Below are 25,309 nucleotides of genomic sequence, written 5' to 3' on the forward strand. Positions count from 1 at the left end.
CATTCTTCCCAGCCAGTATTAAGAAAAAAGAATCCCCAGCAATCTCTGCTGCAAACTCTGAACAGAATCCTTCCAAAAAGCATCATACTGGCAGCGAGTGAATGACTGGCACAAACCTCCAAAAGGGGGTGGGGAAAATACTGTTTCAAGGAATTGGCATTCTTTTCATCAGAGTACAAGTTCCAAATAATGGCATCCACACCACATTTGCTTTCCAGTTACTTGTTATGTAATGGCTTGCTTTGGTTAGTTGGGTAGGAAGTCGAATAAATTATATTGCGACAGTGTCTTTAATAAGCATTTGCTGGTACAAAGGGACATTTTATTTAGCTCTGTTCTGAGCCAGGGGTGGTAGTTTAGAGGTTGGAAAAGACAGCCAGGTATAATTCTGACTGCGTTTACTCCACTACAACACCACTGATTTTACTAGATCGCAGCAAGGATTGTAACCTTGGGCAGTAGCTCACAATTCATGAATTAAAGTCAATGGGACATCTATGTGAAACTTTGGACCTCTAATGCTTACTGACATTTAAATTTTTAACATTCACTCTCGTAACTAATTATTTCAGAGTGATTCCATTAAAGTTGACAGAGCTCCTCCTCAGACACATAAAAAGAGTCTTGATAGATGTGCGTCTTAATGCATGACACATCGATGGAAGACCATAACATGGTGTCAGAAGTCATGTTGTAAATTTACAGATTCCTAACCAGACAAGGAAAATGACACTGTTCCCTGCACCAGAAGTTTTCAGCTCTAATAATCCTGCACCCCGGAAGAAGAAGAAAATATTTGCTTGCTTTTGCCTGGCCTCAGAGGAATAGTGCACATAAAGCTCATCACTTTATGTTATGGCGAAAGAAGCCAACAATGGCTGCTATTCATGTAAACTTTTCTCACAGTAAACCAATTGGATTCAACTGGTTGATTTCAGTGGGTATAGTCTGAGTATGGCTAACATTGAATATCGCCCAATGTTTGCAATTCCTTTATCTTTGCTGAAGAGGGCAACAAGCACAACCGTAGCCAGATTAGATACCTATTTCACTCCCAAGAGGACTGTAGCTTATGAGAAGTCTGATGTCGAAGACTAGTCAAATCCCTGAGTCATTTGTTAGGGCTTTGTCTGAACAAGACTGAATTTACTGTTACAAAACAGAAGACCGCTGGTAGAGATAGATTGGTGGCTGTAATTCTAGAAAAGGTCTCTCCAATCTTTTGCCCTCCATCAGTTATGAACCACAGTTCCCACCATTCCTGACTATGGGCCATGCTTGATGGGGCCGGTGGGTACTGTAGAAGTGGTATTCGGCATTGGGACTGGTAGGGGACAAAGCAGGGATGCCAACTGTAGGAAGAATCAGAGCCAATTGCAAGCAAAACCTACTAATGCTAGTTTGGTCTCCATCCTCCTCCCTGTTGAGTTCCACAAGAGCAACATCAAGACTGAGGAAGGGCAAGTGGACAGCCAGTGCCACCCCCCCCCCCCGGGCTGGTTGTGAGAAGGTGGGGGCTGGCTGAAGGCAGAGTGAGGTTGGTGGGGCACTGCCCCGTTCACACCAATGCACCAGTCTCCACTGCACTGTAGACCCAAACATCCGGAAAGCACTAGGCTGGAGAAGGCTTTTCTGCGGAAAGGGTTCCTGAAAGAATGTAGCTAATAGAAGACTCAGTCCTTCACCAAGCCATGGAGATAAGCAAGGGATTCAGAGTACATCAAAAACCCAGAGCAGGATAGGAAAGATAACTTTGGAGCAACTTGGAGAAGGTAACCATTAATCCACAAAACATTAGAAGAAGACTTGGTGGTCATTTTGAAAAAAAGTAGATTCATACTGGAAGTCCAAGAAAAAGCAATCATGCCATTTTAAAAGCGTTCTGCAACACAAAGATACTCTTTCAAACAGCATGCACGAGTTGTGGAAGAATTCACAGAGGAGTTTGCCCCAGTGATGGGAGTGCACATTTCAGGATGTGCTCCAAAATAGGTTAAAAAGTGGCCACAGTAGTGGATGTCTTATTCTTCTTCGGTTCCATATTTTGTAAAGACAGTAACCCTTCCTGAAGAATATATTTGGGACAATCATCGTTCCAAAAGTGATTTATGAGCTGATGCCACAGCAATTTAAGAGGGATGACCTACAGAAGATTCCAGAGCACCCCACCCCATATTTACATAAAGCAGAAATCATTTTACACAGATGCCACTTTTTATGCTTTACGACACAAACAAGCTACAAAGAGAAGCAGATTTTGTTCACTGAGTATGCAATAGTCATAACCTGGATAATCTCAGTCATGGAGAAGCTCCAAGTATGAGACTACTGAAAACAGAGGGGGGTGGAGATATATTTGGGGACACTGGTCTACTTAAAGGAGATCCTGTGGACGTTGCTTTAAGATCTGATGCCAAACCATATAAGATACAAACACCCTGAAAGGTAGAAGTGGAGCTGGAACAGATGAAGGAGCATAACATAACGAAGGAGATTATGTTAAGTTTTCAGGAAGCATGCCTCCCAAGCAGTGTGGAAGGTTACTGTTGGAATTGGGGATGTGGAAGCTAATGTGAGCATGCAGTGCTTAATGCATGGCCTTCTGGTTTCTGAAGCACTTGGCTTATTTGAAATATGACATCTTAGCCAAATGTTTAAATGAGTAAGCAGGGGAATAATTGCATATCCATCTAGAGCAAGCTCTTTAAGGTGGCAATACTGCATGGTACAGTAAAGGGGATGTGTGGTAGAAAATCCTTTCTGACCCTGCCTGGCATCAAAAGGAGGAGGAGCCCCTGGTACATTAATCTCAGTCTTGGGGACACAGTGTTACATTGCAGGCAGCTGGGACAGCAACCAAGAAACCTCCTTCTTAAACATAGAGCCGCCTTTGTCTCAAGGCTAGACAGGGAGCTGTTGTAAAACTGAAGGCATTCTCTCTCCCTCTCTCTTTCTATTTAAAAAGTTCAATTGCTGAACTAGCATAGATATCCTGTGCACAAGCTGTGCGCTCAGTGTCTGAAATGTGTTAAAATGAAAGATGTGAAAAAGATCCTCAGTGGGGTAAAATTACTCCCACCCTGTTTCTATTCTCCTGCAGTAATCCAAAAAGTGTTTCAAATAGCAAGATAATCTCATTCTATTTCAGATAGTTTATCAATGGCATAAATAACACTAACTCATTCTTATGCCTCCGTTCAACAGAAAGTTATCAAAATTGGTATCATCATTATTTGGAATTAACAGAAATGTATGGACAGTATGACTTTGACATACTCGTTCAAAACTTTTTCTATACAGTGGTACCTCGGGTTAAGTACTTAATTCATTCCAGAGGTCTGTTTTTAACCTGAAACTGTTCTTAACCTGAAGCACCACTTTAGCTAATGGGGCCTCCTGCTGCCGCTGCACCGCCGGAGCACGATTTCTGTTCTCATCCTGAAGCAAAGTTCTTAGCCCGAGGTACTATTTCTGGGTTAGCGGAGTCTGTAACCTGAAGTGTATGTAACCTGAAGCGTATGTAACCTGAGGTACCACTGTAATTTTTTTGCAATGTCTAACTAATAAAACACATGCATTATTTATGTAGCATTTTAGAGTGCTGAAATGCACCTATGCATTCTTCTGGTAATCCTTACAGCAACCCTACAAGAGAGGACAATATCATCATCATCATCTCCATATTGCAGATGTAAGATGGTGGGTGACATAAAGGGGCTTGCTTAAGCCTCAATCACTTAATGAGTATGTGACTGAGAAAAGATTTCAGCTAAACACTTCCTGGATCATGGCCTGTACGCTTAAGCCCTAGAGTGCGCCATCCCTATTCAGACATCGATCTGTGTACAAATGAATGTGTGGAGTGAGAGATTTGGGATCCCATGCTGGCCAACAAGTCTCATCATGTGCACATAATCCATACCAGTGTACAGAATTTTGATTCCCCGCTCTGTTGTAGATCTTGCCTGCTTTCCCTTCTTCTCCTTGACCTTCTCCTTCTGTACTTCCTTTTCCCTTTTAAACATTTTCAAAAAATAAGCATATGTACACATAACCATACAAACGGAACCTATATGGAGCATAGTCAGCATAAGAAACAAAGAGATGCAGTTACACATTGCTGTTTCGATTTCCCGTTTAGAGGACCATTGCTGCCTTTGTTCCTGCAGCATTTGTAAAGAAAGTATTCACTTTTACTAAAGTGTGCTGAGTTGCATCACTATCTTGAGTGATATATTTAATGAATGAAGTGTGAGTGTATGATTAAAGTGTTTTATATTTTGTTGCAAATGGTCGTGCCCCTCTCGATATTGCATGTAATGAGAGGCAGGATATGAACCTTATAAATAAAATAAAATAATAAATAATAGATGTGGCCATTAGGCTGCAGTTCTTGAAAGTAAGTCCCACTGAACTCCACAGGGCTTACTTCCAAGTAGACACACATAGGCTTGCATGGTTAAAGAGCAGACTTTCCTAAGGTCCAAATCCAGCTAATCTGATTAGCGATGTTTACCGCTCCTAAATGGATAATTACCCTGCATCACATTGACTGGATTATTTTTCTCATACTCCCCCCCCCCCCCGGCGCTGCTTTTCAGTTTTCATAAAATGGAAACATTTTAAAGCATTGCTTCTACCATTAGCCAACTCAGTGTGTTGTCATTCAGGCTGGCTGCTTAGAAATACTTGGTTACACTTGTATGAGTAAATATAGACTGCAATGGAAAGTGCAGAAATTGATACTAATTTAGATAAGCATACCTGATCTGCTATTAAATTTGAATGCATGGAACTGAACCTGAGCAGTAAAAGTTAGCAAACTATTTTCCATCCGTAAAGATTGCCAGGTCTATTGAAGCTACTCAGGCAACCATCTAACCACAAGATAGCCACAGTATGCGGAATCCAGTATGCGGAAGCCCAGTGCAGTGTAAATCTATGACCAAGCATGGGATTTATATTACAGCACACATTGGGACGCTTACCTCTAACCCAACCCCACCGATGCTTCCCCAAACATGCTGAAAGCTGAATACAGTACTGTGTGTGGTAATGCCTCACTACAGACTGGCAGTCATCACAAGCATGCATGCCAAGTGTATGTGCTGAAGTTCCCACATGCCTGCTGGTTGTGTGAATGTGTCCTGGCTGTAGCATAATAGTTTTGTTCTTTGTGCCAGAGATTTTACATTCACTTGCACTATTAGCTAGGAGATACGCCAAAGGCACCATAATTTCCTAAACATCCAGTGCCTAAACATATGCACTAATGTGCATTTGTCTGTGTCAGCAATATAACATGCACCAGCCTACTCTTTTAATATTTTGTTATTCTAGCTGCACAGATGTACGCATACATTTTTTCCTTGCAAAACTGATACGATATCAAAATCCATAAAACCATCCAAAAAGCAACTAGCAATCAATTGACTGCTCAGTTTTTCTGATCGTCAGATAATTGTAAAATATTTTAAGAATGATGCTGTGTAGATGTGGCTCAATTAATTTTTACTTAATTATGGTTCCATTTGTCAGTAAGGGCAACATGTCTCATAGCCTGCAGCACTCGGGGATAAACCTAGCAGCACAGCAAGACTTCTCCCACCATGGCCCGCTGCTATAACTGTAGGAATCACCAAACAAGATCACAAGCAGTCTTCGGGGGCAAAGGTCATTGCCTAGTGGATGGAACAGATCCAGGGAATTATTTTCAGCCTAAGGGCTTTGCTCCCTCGTAGGCAGGGCTCGCCCAAACATTTCGTCACCTGAGGCAAACCACAAAACAGTGGCCCCCTTCCCACCAGGGATGAAGGGGTGAGGGATCAGGAACAAGGGGCAATAAAGATTTACAATGGAACCTGCTGCCCTTGTGAATCCTGCCACCTGAGGCAATCACCACAACTTGCCTCATGGGTGGGCTGGCCCTGGTTGTAGGCAATTTTTCAGGGGCTTCTTTCTTGAGACTGGTGGGCAGGGCCAGAAGGAAAAGTAACCAGAGCAATTAATGCAACCTTTCCTTGTATAGTAGGCTGCACTGCAGTCACACCAAAGCCGGAGGTTTCTATATGCACATTCCTCCAGCCAGGCAAGCAAGAAGCACATTATTACAATTAAGCAGTGTCTTTCAGTCATGCAAGAGCACTCAGGGAGGTTGCTGAGCAGGGCCAGTGAGTGGTATGTGGCCTGGAGAGAATCTTGAGGATCAGAGAGGACTGCTGTTTGGCCCCTAGGTCTACACTCCTGGTGTAGTTTATGGGGGTAGGATGAAGAAGACCCAGTTCCAAATTTCTCCCTAAACCATGAAGCTCATTAGGTGACGCTATATAAAACGGTGTTTATGGAAGACAATCTTACTTGGCTACGAGTGATCGCCAAAGGAGAAGAAGAAGATAGAAATATATGCCTTACAAACAGCTGGAGATAAATCTTTACTTGTCATGCTGGCCCCAGTTGAACAACAAGTATTATTTACATATGCATTCATGAATGGAATGCATTTCTCTCCCTTGAGCTCAAGAGAGGATTTAGTCCTTTTTTGCTTTCAAAACTCCTTCATAGCAATGCATAAGTTAGTAAAGGTAAAGGGGCCCCGACCATTAGGTCCAGTCGTGACCGACTCTGGGGTTGTGGCACTCCTCTTGCTTTATTGGCCGAGGGAGCCGGCATTTGTCCACAGACAGCTTCCGGGTCATGTGGCGAACCAGAACAGCACACGGAAACGCCGTTTACCTTCCCGCCAGAGTGGTACCTATTTATCTACTTGCACTTTGTGCTCTCGAACTGCTAGGTTGGCAGGAGCTGGGACCGAACAACGGGAGCTCACCCTGTTGCAGGGATTCGAACTGCCGACCTTCCAATCGGCAAGTCCTAGGCTCTGTGGTTTAACCCACAGCGCCACCCGCGTCCCTAATGCATACGTTATTCACCCATTAACTTGCCTGTCCTCACAGTGTCCTCCAGACAGCATCCCCACAACTCTCACATTCACAGTTAAAGATAACAATAATAATATTTATTACGGCCATAGGCCCATACAAGTAAAAACAACACATAAATAACAGCTTGTGTACGTGGGAAGAAAAAAAAAAAAAACAGCCGCTAAAACACCACAATAACACTAAAATACTATAAAATAGAATGGCATACTACGCCTTAGTTAGCTTGTAGTGCTCCTTGGCGTCGCTTTTGGGTAAGGACAGCGACCAGGAACCTTGCCACTTTCAGGGTCGTATGAGTATCCTTATCCTGCAAGATTTGGGCAAGGTGGAATTTTGGTGGGGTACCCTCTAGTTTCTGTATGATTGATCCCAACAAATTTGCCCGTGGCACATTGAACAGGGGGCAAGTGAACATGATGTGCTGGAGCGACTCCGGCGTCTCCTTATCGCATTCGCACGTGGCGGGAGCTTGGCCCTTTGAGAATCTATGTCTCAGGACGTTGGAGGGAAAAACGTTGAACCTCGCTTTGGTGAAGGCCAGTCTATGGGCAACAGTCGAAAGGGAGGAGAGGTATGATGGAACGCAGTAAGTTAAAGTGATACCAATGTTCTGGGGCGAACAAACACCTCCCCCCAGCATATAGTTAAAGATAGAACTAACAAAATAACCAGCCAACTGCCACCTCCTTTCCCCAATACCATTTTTGTGTGTGTGTGTGAAATACAAATACACTACAAATAACTAACAATGCTGAGCAAGTCGCACACATTCCCTGCCTAAAGAGAGGGCAATTTGTGAAGATGAATGGCAAATATGTATGCTGGTCTAAGCTCCTTGCAGAAAAGGCGGGGTGAAAGTGTGATAAAATAATGTATTCTATTTTAAAACCCATTATTTCATGGTAGCAGCCATCTAACTTGTTTTTTGTAGCTAGCATAAGCCTCAAACTTGTTGGTAGATTTCTTTGATGTTGCACTCAAGTAGAAAGCCAACATTTTAAATTCTAAGACTAAACAATAGAAGTGATTTATTTGCAATATTTACGCATTTACTTATTATACAAATTTATAGCTTGCTTATAAGATAATATTCAGCAGTGAACAACATAAAATCTCATGAAACAATATTTGTTCAATATGTAAAAAACAATACACGTAGTTTTAACTATGCACTGTGTGAAGAAGTACCCAATTCCTTTTATTTATCTGGAACCTTCCAACATTCCATTTCATGGGATGCCCACAAGAGAGGGAGAGACACTTTTCTCTATCCACTTTCCCCAGGCCATTCATCAGTTGCAAATTTCTGTTATGTCACCCTTTCTCTCAATGGAAAAAGTCAAAAATTCTGGAACCTTTCCTCATAGCAAAGTCACTCCATTTCCTTGATCATTTTGGTTGGTTGTTTCTGAATCTTTTCCAACTCTGCAATATCCATTTTGAGGTGAGGTGAGCTAAAACCAGCCTCCCCCAGTCTGATGTCTTTAAGGCGTTAAGACCAGTGGTGAAGCTGCATGCTCTGGCACCCCGGGAACATGGCATGTCACCTGCGGGGGCGTGGCATGCATCCTGGGGTATTTGGCATGCTGCCTGTGGGGGTGTGGCATGCGTCCCGGGGGTGTGACGTGTCACCCACGGGGGCATGGCATGTGTCCTGGGGGCATCACACACTGCTTGTGGGGGCTTGGCGCCCAGCGCTGTGGGGGGAAATCCACCAAGCGTGTCCAGGGGGGACAGGCACAATGGTAGTCCCCTCCCCAATGGTGTTGGGGGCGGTGCGCTCCCCCGTTCCTCCACCAGTGGTTAAGACTCCCATCAGCCTCAGCCCTCATGTCTGCAGCTGATGAAAATTGCAGTCCAAAACATCTGGAGGGCACCAGATTGGGGAAGAAGGCTTCTTCAGATACTCTCTCCCCAGATAAATCTTCCTTAATTACAAATTAAGCTGATGTTCCACTATGAAGTAGGTAGAATAGAATAGGATTACTTTTAAATGGATTGCACTAATCTCCTTTCCGGGCCAGGCTCATTTTGCAGCGTTAAGAGCAGGGAGATTCCAGAGCTGCAAACATCATATTTTCTTTATTTGGCCAGATTTTATGTGTGATACATATGTTTGCAACACTTCATTATAACAGGGTTGTTTTCCTTTTTTTAAAAAAAGACAGTAAAATAACCATGGAATGGGTACTAGGCAGTCTTCTAATAAATACTAGGATCATAGAATTGTAGAGTTGGCAGGGAATTCCCAGAGTCATCCAGTCTAACCCCTTGCCATGCAGGAATTCTGCACATAGACACACTGACCACAGAGATGACTTACTTAGTATAAAGGGTACACACAAACCCCTTTTTGTGTTTTTATTTATTTTGAAGGAAAGGCTTTAGTGCTGGGACTCTGGGCTCAAAGATACCAAAGTGTTTGCTTTTTCTTCTTTGCTAAAAGATTTTGATCAATGTCGCTTCATTTCAGTCTTTCCAGTTAGAGATGGTGTATGGAATGCTTTTTGTGAAATACCTGGTATCTGTGGATATCCCCTCAGTGCCACCTTCCACTCAAGGTTCCCAGGTGCATTCCCACCATTAATAAAACACTGGATTAGGATATTCTACTAGTTAATTCATAAGTTTCACCATCTGAGCAGGAACAAGAGTCAACAAAACTAAGCAAATATGCACTAAGGGAAAAGAACGAACAAGCATTTTTCTTTTTCTTTTGCTCAAACCTAAATTAGAGTCTTGCAATTAAATTCCGGATTTGGAAGCAGAATAGAATCAGGATGCAAATATGCACTCTTAATAGCAGGCATACAGAGGAAATAAGCTTATAGACTCACTTGCTTTTGGGTCCCTTTCTCCCAAACAGGTCCAGGGATGGTCAGTATCCATAGAAGCCTACCCTTTCGCACTCAGCAAGAAGGCTGGCCACAAGTTCCCAATTTACAAAATTGCAATGCGCAGAATGTTAGCCACTCTTCCTTCCTCTGAAGCAATATTATTGTAATAGTAATAGGCATATGAAGCTATTAATCTAGTGGACCTTGCCCCATTTTGGTTAGAAGAACACTATTCAGTGTGGGATTTTAATTTATTCCTCTTGACTCAGATCAGTTCTCTTTAAAAACCACTGTATTTTGAAAAAAACAGTTGGGAGTTTGGAAATGGGTTATACAAGAAAGGGTTAATGGAGCCAGAAGTAATCTGTCAAAGTTAACAAGTACCTCCTTTGTTAGAGAGATTGGCAGATTGCTCCCAATAGCAGGATCTTCTTGAGTCTTCTGAATGGCTAGAACAGTGATGGTGAACCTTTTAGAGATCGAGTGCCCAAACTGCAACCCAAAACCCACTTATTTATCGCAAAGTGCCAACACGGCAATTTAACCTATATATCTCATTTTTTCTGTGTGTTTCACGTTTCTTCTTGATGACTGCTGTTGTAATAAATAATAATTCATAAAAGTTATTGCATTACATTCTTCATTAAATTATCCTTCCATTGATATATAATTTTGTGGTATAACTCAGCACTTTTTTCTAAATAAATGTTTAGGGGTACAGTGGTACCCGGGTTAAGAACTGAATTCGTTTTGGAGGTCCGTTCTTAACCTGAAATGGTTCTTAACCTGAGGTACTACTTTAGCTAATGGGGCCTCCCACTGCCACTGCCACCGCGCCACTGTCATGCGATTTCTGTTCTGTTCTGTTCTCGTTCTGAAGCAAAGTTCTTAACCCGAGGTACTATTTCTGGGTTAGTGGAGTCTGTAACCTGAAGCGTCTGTAACCCGAGGTACCACTGTACTCTCATTTTGACTCAAGAAAATCACCACAGCAGCAGGGGGTGGGGTAAATACAGTTCAAATTGGGAAAAATAAATACAGTGGTTCCTCAGTTTTTGAACAGCTTAGTTCTCAAACTGCTTGGAACCTGAATACTTCAAACCCGGAAATGAGTGTTCCGGTTTTGGAACTTTTTTCAGGAGCCGAACGTGCTCTATTCTGAGTATAACTTCCGTTTTGAGTGCCACACTTCTGTTACACGAGCAGGCAAGGGATGCTGCTGCCACCCCTCCCCAGCCTACTCCTGCATGCAGGCAAGTAGGAGTGGGATCGGGCAGCTCTGCTACGCAGCATTGCTGCTTGCATGGGAACAGGAGCTGGATCGGGGCTGCTCAGCTGGGGAGATGTAGGCTCCGTCACATTTTTCATTGAGGGGTTCATGGCTGCACTCCCCTCAAGGGAGAAGTTTAAAGGAGCCCTCACCTCTGCATCAGATCCCCTGCAACCCTGTGAAGGCAGCCAGGCTGAATAGTTGCTGGGGTTGGGGTAGGTGGAGGCAGCCCGGAAGCTGTATCTGAGAGTCTCTGCACCACCTGAAGGCAGCCAGGCACTTCTCAACTGAGCAGCCCAATCCCACTCCTACTTGCGTGCAAGCAGGAGTGGAGGCAGGAATCTGTCAGCACGAAGCCTTCACTCCACTTCTGAGAGATCCCTGCCTCCCCTCCTGCTTGCGCGCAAGCCCTCCTCTCCTCTCCTCCACCCACCCCCAGCACAGAAGCTACAGCCCTGCATGTGTGCCCACAGAGAGGCCTCTGAGTGCCCTTTCTGGTACACATGCCATAGGTTCGCCACCACTGGGCTAGGAGATACCTGAAACAGGGCCTGACTTTCTCCCCCAACTCTAGGTAAAGATTATGTCATCTATGTCTGTATATAGGAAAACACAAACCACAGTTTTGGAGTGTAGAAGTTACATTCACACGTTACATTCAACAACTGTGTAGTCTGTGTACCTCCGTACACAATAGTCCAGGAGTACAGTGGTACCTCGGGTTAGAAACGCTTCAGGTTACAGACTCCGCTAACCTGGAAGTAGTACCTTGGGTTAAGAACTTTACCTCAGGATGAGAACAGAAATCGCGCAGCGGCAGCAGCAGGAGGCCCCTTTAGCTAAAGTGGTACCCCAGGTTAAGAACGGACTTCTGGAACGAATGAAGTCTTAACCAGAGGTACCACTGTACAAATCAAGAAGTGTTACACTCTTGTAAATGTGTAGAAACAGGTTGTGTTCAGTGTAACCCTAGAAAAAGCTGTGTTTGGGGGCTTGGCAAGCTAACAGCATTTAGGGCGCCATCTCTGTCTGGGGAAACGGATTTGGCCCTCTGTTTGACTGCTTAATCTGGGGATCAACCTGCATATTTGTAATTAAACACAAATATTAGAAAACTCCATAAGCCTCCAAAGTTAAATTAGACCTGGGCAGCAAGCAGGCATCAGGTGAAACAATGAGGGAACAGCAGTGAGGAATTGAAGGATAGATCTCCTTGTGAACAGCCTGCCCTCCCTAACCTGCTCCCTGCCCCCCTGGGTGATAGATGAAGTCAGATTCAGCTGCCAGTCTGGTCAGCATTTTTCTGTGGAATGGGGTGGTGCCACTATATTGTTCCTCAGCTTGGGCAACTAAATTTCTTGGGCTGGTCCTATCTCCCAACATTGCTGTTCTATTAGTGATATGGCCATTAGGGTTTAATTACACCCATTTGTATGTGACATGTAGATTTGCCATTATGCACAGCAGATGGCCAAAAGGAGTCAGACAGCAGAGTTGGGGAGTTTTTCAAGAGAAAATACACATGCCCTACTTTTTTGGGCTCTGATTAATCACTAACGTGGAACATCATAGCTCCACTTCATTGTATTCAGCTTAAATAGCATAACTGAATATGGTTCCCTTTTGGGTTCAGGGAGAGTTGAGAAACAGAAGCACTGTGTAAAAACCTAGACAGAAAGTGGTTAGCTTTTAAAAAAAAATGTTTAAGAAAAGCTTTTAGAGTACAAACAAATTGAGAAGCACTGAATAGCTTGATCTTAATTGCATGTGACACATTTTGAGTTAGAAAAGCAAACTTAAAAAAAACCCCACATCTTTCTTACGTGATCCTGTCTCTTTTTTCTCCCCTCATATCTCAGGAGATATTATATGCTCAGTCATGTGGGAAATAGTTCTGCTGTTACATAACTTTTCCTTCCAATGTGTATAAAATAAAAACTCTATATAGTAAGTCTTCATCTCTGAGATTGAGGAAATGACCTGACTATTCCAGAATGGAGGACACAGCTCCCTGCACCTTACTTATACTAAGATTAATGTTTTCGGTTCTCTGATAGCTGGTCTAGATGGAGGAGGGAACTTTTCAGTGAGAGATTTTGCCATGGTGGAATACTGCCAGATCATATAATGCTTTTTCACACATGCACACCTGTCATTTGATAACTGTGCCATCAAGTGACAACTTGCATGTGTGTGTGAATAGACCATCACGGATCTGAAGCCATACCACATATAGAACATTATTGTGATCCTGTGTCACTTTAAATGCAATATTTTCAGATGGAGTTGGATCACACATTCAGCACCAGCTGCATCAAGTGCTGTTGAGTAATCAAATAATGGGAAATAAAGTAATAATTCATAAGATAGCTGCAATCCTTACAGCAACGTCACAAAATGAATCAATATTGTTAGTATTCCCCATATTGTAGAAAGGCTGAGACAGAGAGAGCAGCTTGTCTAAGGTCACCTAATGAGTTCATGGAAAGGTGAGAAATGAGCTGGGGCTTCCTGCTTTGCATCTCAGTCTCTTCGCTGCTGTGCAATGCCAAGTAGCTTAGTATTGCAGTCACAGCAATGACACTAAATTCAACAAGTTCACTCATTAACAAGGACTGAAGGAAAAGCAGCAGTTGTATAGATTTCATTCACACCAAAAGAAAAAGCTTTATGGAAATAATTTCATGTGGTTAATGTGCACAGCAAATGAAAATAGCAATTTTACAGGAAAGCCTCTTAGATGCAGAAGCTTTTCTTCCCAACGAATTCCCCTTTTGCATTTCCCAACCTTCATCCACCAGTACCAATAAACCAACATGTCCCTCATATGTATTAAAATTCAGCCTTGGGCAGAGATTTGTCCACTGACACTAGAATTCATGTTAATAGTGATATTGTTCCTATTTTGTGTAAATACCACTTGTGTCAACTAATAATAAATTCAACCTTTTGTGCTTTGATTTTCCATTTGTTATAAGCCACATAGAGATGAACAAAATATTGTTACATTTTTAAAATGTCATGTTAAAACTTTGGACAATGGGATCTCTGTGAAACAGAAGCAGTAAGAGAAGGCTAAAGTTGAGGTTCTCTGTTTTCTCACACTCCACATTTCCTGACTCAGCTCCTCATCTGAAACTATTTTTTGTTGAAACCAGCTAGCTTTGTGAACACAGTTCCCTGATAAGTTTTAGTATGATAGGCATATTTGGAAATTTGTTTTTATCACATTTGCACCTTACATTTCTAGATATACATTTTAAATGTTTTAATAGTAATGTAGGGCAGCTGCAGGCAAATGTTTCAACTCAAACTATTTGAAGATATATTCTTATGGATATAGGTTAAATCATCTTAAGGTAAAAGGTAAAGGACCCCTGGATGGTTAAGTCCAGTCAAATGTGACTATGGGGTTGCGGCACTCATCTTGCTTTCAGGCCAAGGGAGCTGGCATTTGTCCACAGACAGCTCTCCAGGTCATGTGGCCAGCATGACTAAATCGCTTCTGGCACAATGGAACACCATGACGGAAACCAGAGTGCACAGAAATGCCGTTTACCTTCCTGCCACAGTGGTACCTATTTATCTACTTGCACGAGCATGCTTTCGAACTGCTAGGTAGGCAGGAGCTGGGACAGAGCAACAGGAGCTCACCCTGTTGTGCGGATTTGAACTGCCAACCTTCTGATCGGCAAGCCCAAGAGGCTTCAGTGGTGCCACTCGCATCCCATATCATCTTAATAAAGCAAGTGAAAGCAAATCATCTTAATAGAGCAAGTGAAAGTATAGTTTTGATTGAAACGATTTCTCTTTTTCTGTTAAATCAGTAGCACTTTTGTAGAATCAGGCTGGTATTTCCAACCAGATAATGGTATTAAAAAGGAGTCTCAAATTAACTACTTAGAATATAAACAGAGCATTCTGATATACAGGAGGCCCTGGGACCAATGGCATGTATACTTTGTGATGATGATTAACAGCCAAACCATGAGCTGAATGGCAGTACAATTAAATAAGAAAACTAGAAAACATACATGGGTCTCAAAATGCAACAAACCTTGCCGCAATCACTATACCTTTCAAAGGCACTTTAATGCTTCCCCATCTTTCAACCCGAACATATCTTCAACAGCATCGTTGGGGCATCTGTCCTGCCTTTGCTTTTGTGCATGCAGATTTCACTAAACAATGCAAACTGTGCATGTAGATCCTCTGCAGAATATGGTCTTCCCTAAGGAGTGTTTGAAGAACGCATTGATCCTATTGATACCTGTAGCTGGCAGAATTTGCACAGAAGCTTACTATGCTGACAACCCTTGTGGAACAAGCCTGCCACTTATAACATGTTACTGCAGTACATTAAGTGCATAGGGTTGTGTCCTCCATACAGGTGGTTTCAGTAGAAGCCGAAAGGCCTGTAGGATAATGTATTAGGAGATCGTCTCAAGCTTTGCCCCCATCCTCTCGTGCTCTGTCTATTCTGTGTTCATTTTTGTGCTGTTGCATAATCATTTCGCAAATAGCTGCAGCACCTCGTTGGCTTATCTTGGTTTGTAGTATCATCATGACATCGGTGCAATGTCCTGGGTCAACTCCTGTTATGAACCACTTGTTTGCTTTTATTGATTTGCTCCCTACCCCCTCCTAACTTGTAATTTTCAGTTGCCAGCCACAGCAGATCATGAATCTGAGCCTACATGGTGACTTGCCCGTTCAAACCCTCCATAGTGTCAGCTTGTGTTGGCAGATACTTTTGAGTCACTTTTGCAGAAAAGAATCTCTGCCAGTTTCATCTGACCTCAGAAGAGGCAACTCCTAGCAACTAGCAAAAGAACATTTCAATCTCTCAGGATATTTTGCTACTCGCCTAAAAGTTGCCATTCTCCTATAAAGGAATTTCAGAGGGAAAGTGTGAAATAGCTGAATTATAACAGTTTGATTCTATTCATTTGGACTTGAATAGAGACAATTGTTTCCTGCTTTTACTTAGGAATGATAAGGTTATTGTAGAATCACCAGATACTGCTTTTGTGGTCATTGTGATTATTGCTCATTGGGGAGCAGTATTCAATTAAGCTTATTCAGAGTAGACCCACTAACATGACTAAGTTAAAGGTAAAGGTACCCCTGCCCGTACGGGCCAGTCGTGTCCAACTCTGGGGTTGCGCGCCCATCTCGCTTAAGAGGCCGGGGGCCAGCGCTGTCCGGAGACACTTCTGGGTCACATGGCCAGCGTGACGAAGCTGCTCTGACGAGCCTGCACCAGCGCAGCACACGGAAACGCCGTTTAGCTTCCCGCTATAAAGCGGTACCTATTTATCTACTTGCACTTAAGGGTGCTTTCGAACTGCTAGGTGGGCAGGAGCTGGGACCGAACGACAGGAGCGGAACGATGGGATGGAAGGGACACGGGTGGCGCTGTGGGTAAAACCTCAGCACCTAGGACTTGCTGATCGCATGGTCGGCGGTTCGAATTCCCGTGGCGAGGTGAGCTCCCGTCGTTCGGTCCCAGCTCCTGCCCACCTAGCAGTTCGAACATGACTAAGTTACGTCTATTAATTTCAGTGGCTCTACTTTGAGTCTTCCTTGGAGCTTTAATTCTCACAAATAGTACCTTTTGCATTTCACTGCCACAACCTCACTGTTTACAATTCCTCCCCTCTGTACTAGTGGATCCATATATGCCTGTCAACTGAGGTTAGCACTTCTTGCATAAAATGAAGAAGTTTCTAGATCGTGAGGGTTTGTGCCACAATAAATCTGTTAGTCTTTAAAGTGCTTCAAGTCTCTTTGTTGTTTCTCACCAATTGTACATTTGCATTAAGATCCTATGAAGAAGATCCCTTTAGGATCAGCCCAAGGATCCATCTTGTCCTACATTATTTTTCCAAAAATGACCACCCAGATGAAGAAATGCAGAAAGGCAACCTCTCCCTGTTGTTTGCTGCTAGTATTAGATACCCAGATGTACGTTGGTACTCCATGTGGAGGTCAATTTTGCTGCTGTGGCTGTAAAAAGGTAAAGGTAAAGGACCCCTGACTGTAGGTCCAGTCGCAAATGACTCTGGTGTTGCGACACTCATCTCGTTTTACTGGCCGAGGGAGCCGGTGTTTGTCTGCAGACAGTTTTTTCTGGGTCATGTGGCCAACATGACTAAGCTGCTTCTGGCGCAACGGAACACTAAAACCAGAGCAGCGCACGGAAATGCCATTTACCTTCCTGCCAGAGCAGTACTTATTTATCTATTTGCACCACTGTGCTTTCGAACTGCTAGGTTGGCAGGAGCTGGGACAGAGCAATGGGAGCTCACCCTGTCGCGGGGATTTGAACCACCGACCTTCTGATCGGCAAGCCCAAGAGGCTGTACATCTCTGTAAATGAGGACATAAAAAACCTGACCCTTGTTTTCTTCTGCTTTCTTTTTAGGAACACCTGAAGGCATTTGACCATGAAGTAAATGAGTTTGTGGACTATATGTTTGGAGCTAGAGGTAGGTGTTCCTTTCATGGTGCTAACAGGCTCCCCTCACCTGCACCAGCTCTGCTGGAGGGTCATTATAATATGTGTGCCATGGTGATTAAAGAAAACTGGGAGATAAATGCATTTAGTTCAAAAAGAATATATAGCTGGTTCTGATAACTCCTAGTACAATGTATAACGTGGCCAGCGTGACATCGCTGCTCTGGCGAGCGAGAGCCGCACACGGAAACGCTGTTTACCTTCCCACTAGAAAGTGGTCCCTATTTATCTACTTGCACCCGGGGGCGCTTTCGAACTGCTAGGTTGGCAGGCGCTGGGACCGAGCAACGGGAGCGCACCCCGCTGCGGGGATTCGAACCGCCAACCTTTCGATCGGCAAGCCCTAGGCGCTGAGGCTTTTTGCCCTATAGGACGCTCTTTTTCCCCTCCAAAAATGAAGGGGAAATGTGTGTGCGTCCTATGGGGTGAATGCAGGCTTTCGCTGAAGCCTGGAGAGCGAGAGGGGTCGGTGCGCACCAACCCCTCTCGCTCTCCATGCTTCAGGAAGCTCTGTGCAACCCTCGGGAGACCGGCTCCGAGGGTTGCGCAGAGCTGCCTGCAGTCCCGGGCTCAGCGCACTTCTCCTCATCGCCAGCCCCACAAGCTCGGGGGACAGCGGGGAGGCAGAGCGCGCCTTCCCGCTGTTCCCCGACCTGGTTCTTCCAGCCCTGCACCTGGGGGGGAAATAATTTTTTTTCTTTATCCCCCCCCCAAAAAAAAACTAGGTGCGTCCTATGGGCCAGAGCGTCCTATGGGGCGCAAAATACGGTATATATTCCTCTTATTTCTTCATGTAATATTTTAGTTAAAGATTTGGAAGCTAGCCCTTAGTTTAAAGAAGATAATGACACTTTTTGCTCTCCCAATTGCCAGTGCTTTAAAAAAAATCTTTCTGTTCAGAAATGCAGCTGGAGAGATTGTTCATCGTGGCTAATAAAAAAATCACTTGTTATAGCTCCCAAGGGACTTAAAGGTACTTAAGTCTAATGAATTCTACCTGTGCCAATTTGTTCATTTGATGAAAGGGGAAGCTTGCTTGACAGGGAGAAACCAGTGTTTCCAGTGAAAGCAAGTTGATGTGAATGACTTTTACCTGGTCATAAGAGGATACAATTGTGAAAACATTTGCTTTGTTGGCTACAACAAAAAGGGAAACTGCCAGGATTTAGTAGAACCGTCAGGATTTCATTGTGGGAAGAGGAAACTACGTATTTCATATCCAGCCATTGACTAGTCCAGCTATTGACTAGGTAAGCATAGAGGGAGCATTGTGCTGTGTTGAATTTTGAGATAATTCGTGTTCTTGCTGCTTTTTAGGCAACTTAAAGAGCTTAAACAGAATATGGTGTGAAGCTAGAAACGTGAATAGGCAAAATGCTTTGTTGGGTGAGGATAAAAGTTTATTTCAACTGCAGCATTGTGTTTTAAATAGTGGAAATTCAGATGCCCCTGAGAAGCGGGGCTTGGAAGCAATAGCCCTTCGCTCTTTTTTGTCCTTATCTTCTGGTGCAGAGAGGGATACCTCTGCAGATCACAGGGTTCTGTTTTGATACACTTTCTTAAAGTACAGGGCCTTGGTTTGCAACACACTTGCCTCTGTTTTCTCCTCTTACTTTTAAATAGGCTAGTGTCAAATGTGTAAAAAAAAAATCATAGCATAGGATGTTTTGTTGTTGTTTGTTTTAAAAGGGTGCTTCCTTGTGGGTGCTTTTACCTGGAGCTGTTACCGAGCAGGTTCAGAAGTGCAAGGAATGATCGTTGCAGCATTGCAGTCATTAAGTCACAGCCACAGCAACGATGGTATTATCCAAGTTGATTGCTGGTATAGTTAGTGGGCTTTGCACAAATAGTCACCCATTTTGGGAGACTTTGAGGTAGTTATGCTTGGCATTCATCAGGGATAAGGAAAATGCAGCATGGATAGCAGGAAGGGATGAGTCACCTTTAAAAAAAAGATAATAATCCCTAGTCATCGAAAGCTTCACTTGTGCAAAAGCTTCAGGTCAGCCAGTGGCGTAGCGTGGGGGGTGCAGGGGGGGCCGGCTGCACCGGGCGCAACATCTGGGGTTAGGGCAAATCCACAGGTTAGGGGGCGCAAATCCACGGGTTAGGGGGCGCAAATCCACGGGTTAGGGGGCGCAAATTACTTGCCTTGCCCCGGGTGCTGACAACCCACGCTACGCCACTGAGGTCAGCTACCTTAAGAAAGCGCCAAAGGCATTTAGTTGATAATGTAAGGACTTATAGCTTTACAAGGAAATGCATAAAGATTCAGGTGTGTGAAATTCCAAGCTTAGAATGGAAATGAACTGATGCTTTGCCACAGCTACCCAGGGTGTGTGCAGGCGACAATATTTGTGGTTTGGGGACAATAAATAATGGGGATCAGATACTGGCCAGGTGACTCTGTAATAATAATGATTAAACAGAGCCCCACTTGCTATGGTCAAATAAGGTAGGATCTTATTTTTCTGATTCTAAGCTTCCTTCTTGTTCTCCTAGAGTAACTTCTAACTCAGGCATGGCCAAACTTGGCCCTCCAGATGTTTTGGGACTACAACTCCCATCATCCCTAGCTAACAGGACCAGCGGTCAGGGGTGGTGTGAATTGTAGTCCCAAAACATCTGGAGGGCCAAGTTTGGCCATGCCTGTTCTAACTGAATCATCACACAGGTGTTAACTCTTGCTTTGATTTGTGAAGCTTATTGGTTTGTTATCTTTTGTTGTACCAATAACCTTTCATTCATTTTTATTTATTTATTTCCCGCCCTTCACCCTAAGTTCCCAGGGTGGGTCACAGCATTAAAAGACAACATTAAAAACAATGTAAAACTATGGGCATAAAAATAAGGTGGGTCTTACCATTCACCTGCGATTGCTTTGACTGAAATTGACAGCACTTCATTAGGCCTTAACCTGCCTAAAGGTAAAGGATAAAAGGACCCCTGACCATTAGGTCCAGTCATGCCCGACTCTGGGGTTGCGGTGCTCATCTCGCTTTATTGGCCAAGGGAGCCGGCGTACAGCTTCTAGGTCATGTGGCCAGCATGACTAAGCCACTTCTGGCGAACCAGAGCAGCGCACGGAAATGCTGTTTACCTTCCCGCTGGAGCGGTACCTATTTATCTACTTGCGCTTTGATGTGCTTTCAAACTGCTAGGTTGGCAGGAGCAGGGACTGAACAACGGGAGCTCACCCCGTCATGGGGATTCGAACTGCCGACCTTCTGATCAGCAAGTCCTAGGCTCTGTGGTTTAACCCACAGCTACTGGAAGGCATTACTGCCTATTTAGGACATACTTATGTTTGCATCCAGGAACGATGAATGCCTCTTATGGTTTTTAAGCTATTCTGGTTCTGGACAGTGTACTGCTGTGTGAAAAAAGACATTGTAGAAGGTGACTTCTAACAAATGGTAATAATGATAAAAAAAACCAAAGGTTTATATTATAAGCATTATACAATCTGATCATTTATTGGGGTTTCGGTAATGAGCAAATATATTGGATGACATCCCGTGATGTCTGCCCACCTCCACAGCAGAAATCTGCTTGTGCGTTCTCTCTTTCCCCCCCTCCAACTCCCTTTTGTGCCCCCAAACTCTTCTCTGGATAGTCCTTCAGCCCTCTGGAGCAGATTTTGGGGGCACGTGGGTTTTGTAGGGGGCTGAGAAGCAAGAGAAGCCCTGTTACACAAGAAGACACTTGCTTGTGTTGTTTCAGTTCTCACCCATTAAATTTAATTGAATAATCAGCTGTTGTTATTTATTAAAAATTATATGCACCACCCTTCATCCATAGATGTCAGGATGGTTCACAACATAAAAGTACTGGGGGGGGGGGGAACATAATAAAAACAAGAGCAAGAACAAATTAAAACCCCCACATTATATTTTTTTAAAATAATTTTTATTAGTTTTCCAATATACATTTAAACACAATTTAACATCCCAATCTCAACAACTGCTTCTTTTGGACTTCCATCAGCAGGTCTGACAATTCTCCGTATTATCACATCTTCTCACATTTCTCAATTTAAAATTGCACTTTATCATTAATTAGCCTTACCATAGTTTTTAAGCAATATTTCTACCAATACTTCTCACAGAGCAGCTTCTTGAAAGCTTACAAACGTTAACTGCTCATCACATACATTTTTAATATATTCTGTAAATTTATTCCAGTCTTCAGTGAATCTCTGGTCTCGTCGGTTCTGAATCTTCCCTGTTAATTTGTCCAATTCTGCGTATTCCATCAGTTTCAAAAAACCCCACATTATAAGAGCATCCTAGGAGGAGGTTGTAAAGACTGGAGGCTGGGTATTACTGGGAGACTGGAAAGGCGTTGGTCGCCCATTGAATGACTGTATTGAACAAGAAATATTTATATGTGCTGATTTCATGAGGCTTTTTGCTTTGCTTTGTTTCTTCAGATCCCAGGGTCAGAGGATGGCTCATGCTGGATTCTTACTTGCCCACTTTTTCCCTCACTGTTGCGTATCTTCTCTTCATATGGCTGGGTACCACATTTATGAAGAACAGGCCTGCTCTGTCACTCAGGGGTCTTCTCATTGTATATAACCTTGGAGTCACCATGCTTTCATTTTACATGCTTATAGAGGTGAGTTTTTTCAGTGTTGGCCCAGTTTTGTTGTTGGTCTCCAAGTTTAATAGATTGGGCAGTTTGGCAAAATTGCTTTTCACAGGTCATATTTTCTGGGAATACTAGTGTTTTACTTTCTACATTTTGCTTTTTATTTTCACCAGTATCACATGGTTCACCTGCCTGAGCCATCCAGACATGCACAGTTTGAATTATTCCTTGCTCTACATTCAGGGTGCATCTATTGTTCCTGCTTCCATAGTTGATCTTCTGTGATCTCAGTGATCTTATAGGAGCTTTATTGAATCATATCTGCAAGGACTGGACTGGGTGACCTTCTGGTGACTTCTAGAAATGAGTCTGTAATGAACTATATTTTGAAGCATGAACATAAGAGATGCCTAGCATTACCATTTTTTAGCCATTTGTTTTACAAAAGAGAGGAAAAGGGGGAGGATCTGAAGCACCATCACTGAAGGGCACACGTGATACACAAATTATGTACAAAACAGCCCCAGTGGACACTTTTCTGCATTGGGAGAAGCTCATTTTGAGCAGGCAGAGGGGCCATGCATAACTCACTTTTTTTCTCCACACTGCAAAACAAAAGCAAAAACAAACCCACACAATGCTTTCTTTACTCCCTGCATTCCACGCATTTAAATTTGACTCTGGCAGGCAGGGTGGGGGGTGGAATCTAGCACCTCTCTCCAGCCTGAGAGTCATTATATTAAGGTAACACACTGCCAGAGTAATAATATCTTCCTGTTTAGCTAAGGCTGCAGTTTGCAGTTTTACTGGTAGAGTGAGAGCCATTGAATTCAATAAGGCTTACATTTGAGTAGGCAGGGTTAGGACTGCGCTGAACATCTGTGCTGGTGGTAGTGTTTTTAACAGGTCAACCACTAGTCCAGTTAAACTGTGATGATTGCCTTCAGAACATGTGGGAAGTGGCAGTTCTCATACGAAAACCCATGACCGCATGAGGAGGAGTCTCCTTTCCATAAATCCCATTATTCAGGTTGCCAGAGACAAATACCTCTGGCTCAGGTGTGCCACTGGATGCCAAGATGTTGCAAATCCTTCAGGCAGCTTCTGAACATATAAAGGCAGACCAGTGAATGTGAGCAACGACATCATGTTTATTGTCCACATTTACTTGTCTAGCTCCCTTTGGTTTTTTCAGGCACCCCCCTCACTTCTTGGCATGGGACTGTTTACCCGTGTTTGACAGTCACTACATTGTCAGTATTGGAGCATCAACCCTATTTTGGATATTTACTCTAGCATATACAGTAACTTCCGCTGGGTTCAAGTATTTGAGGTCTCTGGGGCACGCTAGCTGCACAGTCTTTAAGTACGGGCTGCATTATATCTCAGCAGCCCATCTAAAACCACGGATTAAACAGTGGCTCTTCGAAGATCATCTAAAAATAGGCAACCTACATAGAAAGCAGGGCTTCAGTGAAGCAGGAACTCTGGAGTGCTGGGTTTTCTCTAACTTCCTGAACAAATAGAAATGCAGGGCCTTGTCTCTCTCCCTGCCCTCCACCTCCAGCTTTTGCTTGCAGGATCTGTTCTGGTTCTTTCCATGGATCCCTCCTAATCCATCTGAAAAGAAGCAGACTTCACCTCTTAGCCAAAACCCAAGGCTTTGGTTTCAACAAACCCTTTGCTTATGCCAAACAGAAGAGTCTTGCCTCATCCTCAGGTTCTAAGGCAATTCCTACAAGGATCCAAGCTTAGTACATAACAGGAATAGAGCTGACAAGGAATAGCCTATACCAAACCTTTCTTGGGTCCTCAGCCAGCTCAGATAACACCTGCTGTGCATGGATGTAATAAACAAATATCTGCCCTTATTCCCTTATGGGGAACACAAGAACCCTTAGAGTCCTTTGTAGGTTCTCCAGAGGCCAACCAGAGAATATTGAGAAGCAAAGCAGCTTGTAAGCCTGATGTGTTGCAACAGGGTGCTCCCCTCACATTCAGGAAAGGAGAAGGACCCCGAACAAAGGTGTGCCCGCCCTTATATAGACATTTTAAATTGCCCGCCCTGGAGTCCAAGACTACCCCCAGAAGCCTCATACATCACAGAAGGGGTGTAGCTCAAGACCACCCCCCAGATGCATCATACCTACATCACAGAAAGGGCGGTCTACAACAGAAATCTGAGTGTGTTGTTTATCTCCTGTCTGGCAGACCTGTTAATGGTCACTTGATTGGATACCCTGGGGAGCCTGACCAGTCTTTTGTAATGACAAATACTTAGTTCCTGAGCCAGGTCACAGGCACACCCTATTCATACACAGACATACCCTTAAGACAGGATTTGTGAAGGAAAAGACAATGGGGAGGCTTTTCCATTTTCCTTCAACCTTGCAGAGAAAACATTTGATCAGTTTGGGAGTCAAAATGGTTTCAGGGCTGTTTTCCTGTGCTGCTTCAGACATGTGGTTTATATATTTATGTATGTGTTTGCTTGGTACATTTATGAACATTTATTATATAAGACCTTAATTTTTTTTTATTTCAATGGCCTCCAATGTGGTTGCAATGTGGAGCTTCATTTACATATGCAGACACACTCCCATCAAATTCAGAGAGCTGTGAAGCAGTTGCACATGAGGGTGTTTGTATTCATATGCGGTACTTGAGTTGTATGCTTGGACTGTTGTCATGGAGTTCTTGCCGGGTTGCAGTGGCTATTTCGGGCCTGTTCACTTTGCTTGAACTTCTCCTTCAGATAACTTTGCCAGGTCTTCTTTCAAGCCAGCCAGTAAAAGTATATATACTGCCATCTTCAGCATAGTTGCACTTCCCCATGTCAATATTCGGAAGTGACTTCAAATTAAGGGTGTTTTCTTTCCCATATTCCCACATATATTCAAACAGGCAGGATAATTATGCTTAGAACAAAGCTGCCATTGTGAGCAGAGTCTATTTATACTTGAATTGTCAAACAGAGGCCATTTACTCATATTACAATGGAGATTTGTTCATTAGGTTATGCGAGTGGAGGTAATTTGTCCCCTAAAATTAAATATCAGGATGTTTTGCTGTTGTGCAGAATTTTGTAGTATTTCATTATTTAGGAACTAATGACAAAACATAACTATACATCATGATAGCTGAGACA

General features: G+C 43.4%; 1 protein-coding gene across 2 annotated transcripts in view; it reads left to right on the forward strand.

The window, feature by feature from the left end:
* ELOVL2 (ELOVL fatty acid elongase 2) overlaps positions 1–25,309 on the forward strand; it is a 51,921-nt gene that overhangs the window by 7,808 nt on the left and 18,804 nt on the right. Inside the window, exons 2-4 of one of the 2 annotated variants that reach the window (XM_077933293.1) lie at positions 17,476–17,539; positions 18,886–18,954; positions 22,001–22,188. In XM_077933293.1, the coding sequence (XP_077789419.1) occupies positions 17,476–17,539; positions 18,886–18,954; positions 22,001–22,188 (321 nt within the window). The remainder of the gene's footprint in view (positions 1–17,475; positions 17,540–18,885; positions 18,955–22,000; positions 22,189–25,309) is intronic. The other variant, XM_028737736.2, reaches the window with a different exon arrangement.

Source organism: Podarcis muralis, chromosome 8 (assembly GCF_964188315.1).
Source record: "Podarcis muralis chromosome 8, rPodMur119.hap1.1, whole genome shotgun sequence".
Lineage (NCBI taxonomy): Eukaryota > Metazoa > Chordata > Lepidosauria > Squamata > Lacertidae > Podarcis > Podarcis muralis.